At 36.1% G+C, this 3,566-nt stretch overlaps 1 protein-coding gene across 1 annotated transcript; it reads right to left on the reverse strand.

The window, feature by feature from the left end:
* Window positions 1–414: 414 nt before the first annotated feature.
* Window positions 415–2,944, reverse strand: LOC121938290 (phenylalanine--tRNA ligase alpha subunit-like). The gene is made up of 2 exons (XM_042481556.1): window positions 2,798–2,944; window positions 415–921 (listed from the first exon to the last, which is right to left on the reverse strand). Exons 1-2 carry the CDS (start codon window positions 2,942–2,944, stop codon window positions 724–726), a joined length of 345 nt encoding a protein of 114 aa, XP_042337490.1. The 3' UTR covers window positions 415–723.
* Between the last annotated feature and the right edge of the window lie 622 nt (window positions 2,945–3,566).

The raw sequence follows: 3,566 nt of genomic DNA on the forward strand, positions 1-3,566 counted from the left end.
TTTGGATCATTTGTTTTTACTTTTACTTTCTTTTTAAATTTTTACTAATTTTCAGGTTATTTTCTTGTACTTTTTACTAATTTCTTGCACAATTTTGGGTGTTTTTTTTTTTGCTCATTGCCAGTTTGCTCAAGTTTCAGCATGTTCAAAGGGTTAATCTGTCAGTTGTTTAAGATTAATCGCTTTACTGTTTAGTCTGCAAAATTAATTTCCCAAAGTCTTCAGATTCCTTCTTTTGTCCAAAACCAGAAGTCTGGAAAAACTAAACGCTGAATTCCAGCAGAAATCTGGACAAAAACAGATTTTGAAGAAGACGTCAGGCTCAACTGATGGAAGAAAATGTGTCTGAAAGAGTCTCAGCAGGTATTTTAATGACACCTGTTCAGAAATCTCACCGTTCAGGTCGATCCGGCTGCTGGAGGAACTGAGACTCACAGGAACTGTTTTTGGGCCTGTCAGGAAACTCTGAACTTTTTGCAGATACGTGACTACATTTGGGACAAAAAATGACTTTAAGAAGGACAAACTTGTTTTAAAGCTCCTACTTTCAAGATCTTAGGAGGGAATATTTCCCCGAAGCACTTTTCTTTTGTTTAAATTTGTTCATTCAAATTTATATTTATTTCACTTCAGTTAAAAGCAACCCCTGCTGTGTTAAAGGATTCGAAAACTCTCTGCGTTTGGGAGCTTTTTAAAGAACAGCTTTCTTTGCTGTTTGTGTGTTTACACCCGAACCAAAACAAGACTGAAAGTTCCCACGAGTTTCGGCCGTGTGTCACTCACCATGAGCTCACTCTGCTGCAGACCCTCCGGAGGGACGGAGCTGAAGACCCGCGCCTCATGGCTGCCCTGCTCGGCGATCTCTCGGCCCTCATCCGTCAGCTCCCAGCGTTTAGAGGAGCGCAGCTCGGCTGAGATCAGCTGGACGGATGGTGAAGAAAAAAAAGACTGTAAGCCAGTGGTAGAAAGTATTCAGCTCCTTTACTCAGGTAAAAGTAGAAATAACACAGTAAAAATACTCAGTAACTACTAAAAGTACCACATTTTAAATGTTATTTAAGTAAAAGTGTGAAGTATCATTTGATGTAATAATTCGTCATCAAACTGCATCAATCAGCAAAGTGGAAGACGTCAACGAACATCGACATTTTAAAATTAAACCTTTATTTTGAAATTCCCAAACTGTGTCAGTTTCTGTCAGAGCGAAACTCTTTTTAAATAAAATAGAAAATATTGTACCTTGTGATTTACATCCAGCTAATATAATTTAAAAAAAAAAAAAAAAAGTATTTTAAGAGTTAAAAGTAAAAGTACTCAATGTAGAAAACGGCCTGTGTGACTGTAAAACGATGTATCATCTCATTAGACGATTATGACGCGTTTAAATAAAAGCCGAATTTTACTGTTGTAGTTGGTTGAGATGGAGTTCATGTTTTATCTAACGAGTATTTTCAGGGATGGATTCATCTGCTCATTATCTCCATTAACTGATCGTTTGGTTTAAAAAGTCAAGTCATTTTATTTATAAAGCTCATTATCACAGAGTCTCAGATGACAAACCCCCGAAAACAACCCCCGAAACGGGAAAAACGGAAGAAACCGCACCAAGAAATATTCATCTCAATGACTCAGAGCCCAAAGTGACACGTTACAATGTTTGTTTTGACCAACCAACAGTCCAAACCTCAACAAAAGTCTACAGAAATTATTAAAATACTCAATTATTTTCTGCATTTTTCTATGAAAAATGACAAAATGATTATGAAATTGGCGGCTTATAATAATTAATATTCTATCAATTAAATAATCGACTGGTTATTTTAGCTCTACTTTTACTTTTCAATGTTTTCTGTGCAGAAATTTTAATATGGAAATAAACTAAAGCTGTCAGAGAAATAAAGTGACATGAAAAGTAAATATTTTCCGGTAAAATGTAGTTTAAGTGGAGCAGAAGCAGAAAGCGGCATGAGAAATTAAATACTCTAATTAAGTTATTTTGCCTCAAATTTGTACCCAACCCTTTGAAACCTGAGCAAATTAGTTTGATTTTTTGAAAAAAAAAAGTAAATGTAATAAATTATAAAAAAGTGCCAGGAAAGTCCCCAGAAAATATGTATTTAGACTTATTTTTATTTTATACATTTAACATTAAATCACAGAATAAACATGTGTGCATGTGGTTTTTTTATTTATTTTTTTAGTTTAGATCATTCATCGATGATCGATTAATCAGTCATTAAGAGTTTAACCGAATATGTGAAATTTAATCGATTTACGTGTAGGCTGCTGTCAAAATATATGAAATATGTTGCTGTAAACTTTGACCGAGGATAAAACGAACCTGAACAAGCAAAGTTTTTATTATTATTTTTTAAATAACGATTAATTGATCGTTAATATTAGAGACTAATCGATTAAGAAAAGTGTTTAAAATTTGCAAACCTGTATTCAGCACATCTTGGGTCATTTCTGTGTTGTTTTTACCTTTTTTCGGGTAATTTTCTTGTGAATTTTTCATTCATTTCTTGCTATTTTTTCAGTTGTGTTTTGCGAAGTTAAGTACTGATTACTCCCCATGAGTACTGAGTAAAAGTACTTCGTTACACTCCTCCACTGCTGTCTCTTTAAATAATCACCCTCGCTGCCTGAGTGGACAGTGTTGTCCTTAAATCCTGTCTGTCCACACAGAGACTGACAGTTTTGTGTCTCTTTACAGCGACATTATTGCATCAGTCACTCATTCAGCTGTTGACGGAGACAGTCGGACTTCCGCCGTCTGTCCTGCCGGGACACTCACGTCTCCGAGCGCCTGCAGACTCTTCACAGCCCCGACGATGACCTGGTGGTCCAGCCCGAGGCTGCCGGCCGCCTCCAGGCTGTCCACCCCGTCGTCCACCTTCTCAATCCGCCGGAGGAGCGTCTCCACCACACCGGTGTCCGCCATGCTGGATCCCTGCGAGGACCGAAAGAGGCCGGATGTGACGTCGCGGTCCTAAAGGCCGAAAGTATCAGAGCAGCGGGACGACAATAATAGGAATTGGATTACCGTAAATACTGTAATATTTGTATACAGTTTGTAGTTTTAAAATATGTAGTTTTTTTCTTAGTTTTGTTGTTTTTTTAGGTAGTTTTTATTTCTGTGTGTAGTTTTTCCGTATAGGGTTTAATTTTTTATATACATTTTTTATGGTTTCTTTATTTTTGTGTAGACCTGTAGTTTTTATTTTTTAAATTTGTATGGAGTATTTGATTTTTTTTTTTGTATATAGTTTGACTTATGTATATTGCTTTATTTTTGTATAATGTTTTTATCTTTACTGCACTTTTGCTATTTTTATTTTATGTGTTTTTAAATCATTTAGAAGGCATAATTGTTTTTACCTTGAATATTTTATCTCTTTTCTCTTTTATTGTACATCTGTGTGTTTTCTTATGTTTTTATATTTTATTAAATGTAAAGCACTTCTTCTCATCCTGACAATCATCCTGAGAATGAGAGCAGAGCGGACATTTGGGGACCCCGCTGGAAACACCGGCGGAGACACCAACGGAGGTCAGGCTGGTTA

This window comes from Plectropomus leopardus, unplaced genomic scaffold (genome assembly GCF_008729295.1).
Source record: "Plectropomus leopardus isolate mb unplaced genomic scaffold, YSFRI_Pleo_2.0 unplaced_scaffold29068, whole genome shotgun sequence".
Taxonomy (NCBI): domain Eukaryota; kingdom Metazoa; phylum Chordata; class Actinopteri; order Perciformes; family Serranidae; genus Plectropomus; species Plectropomus leopardus.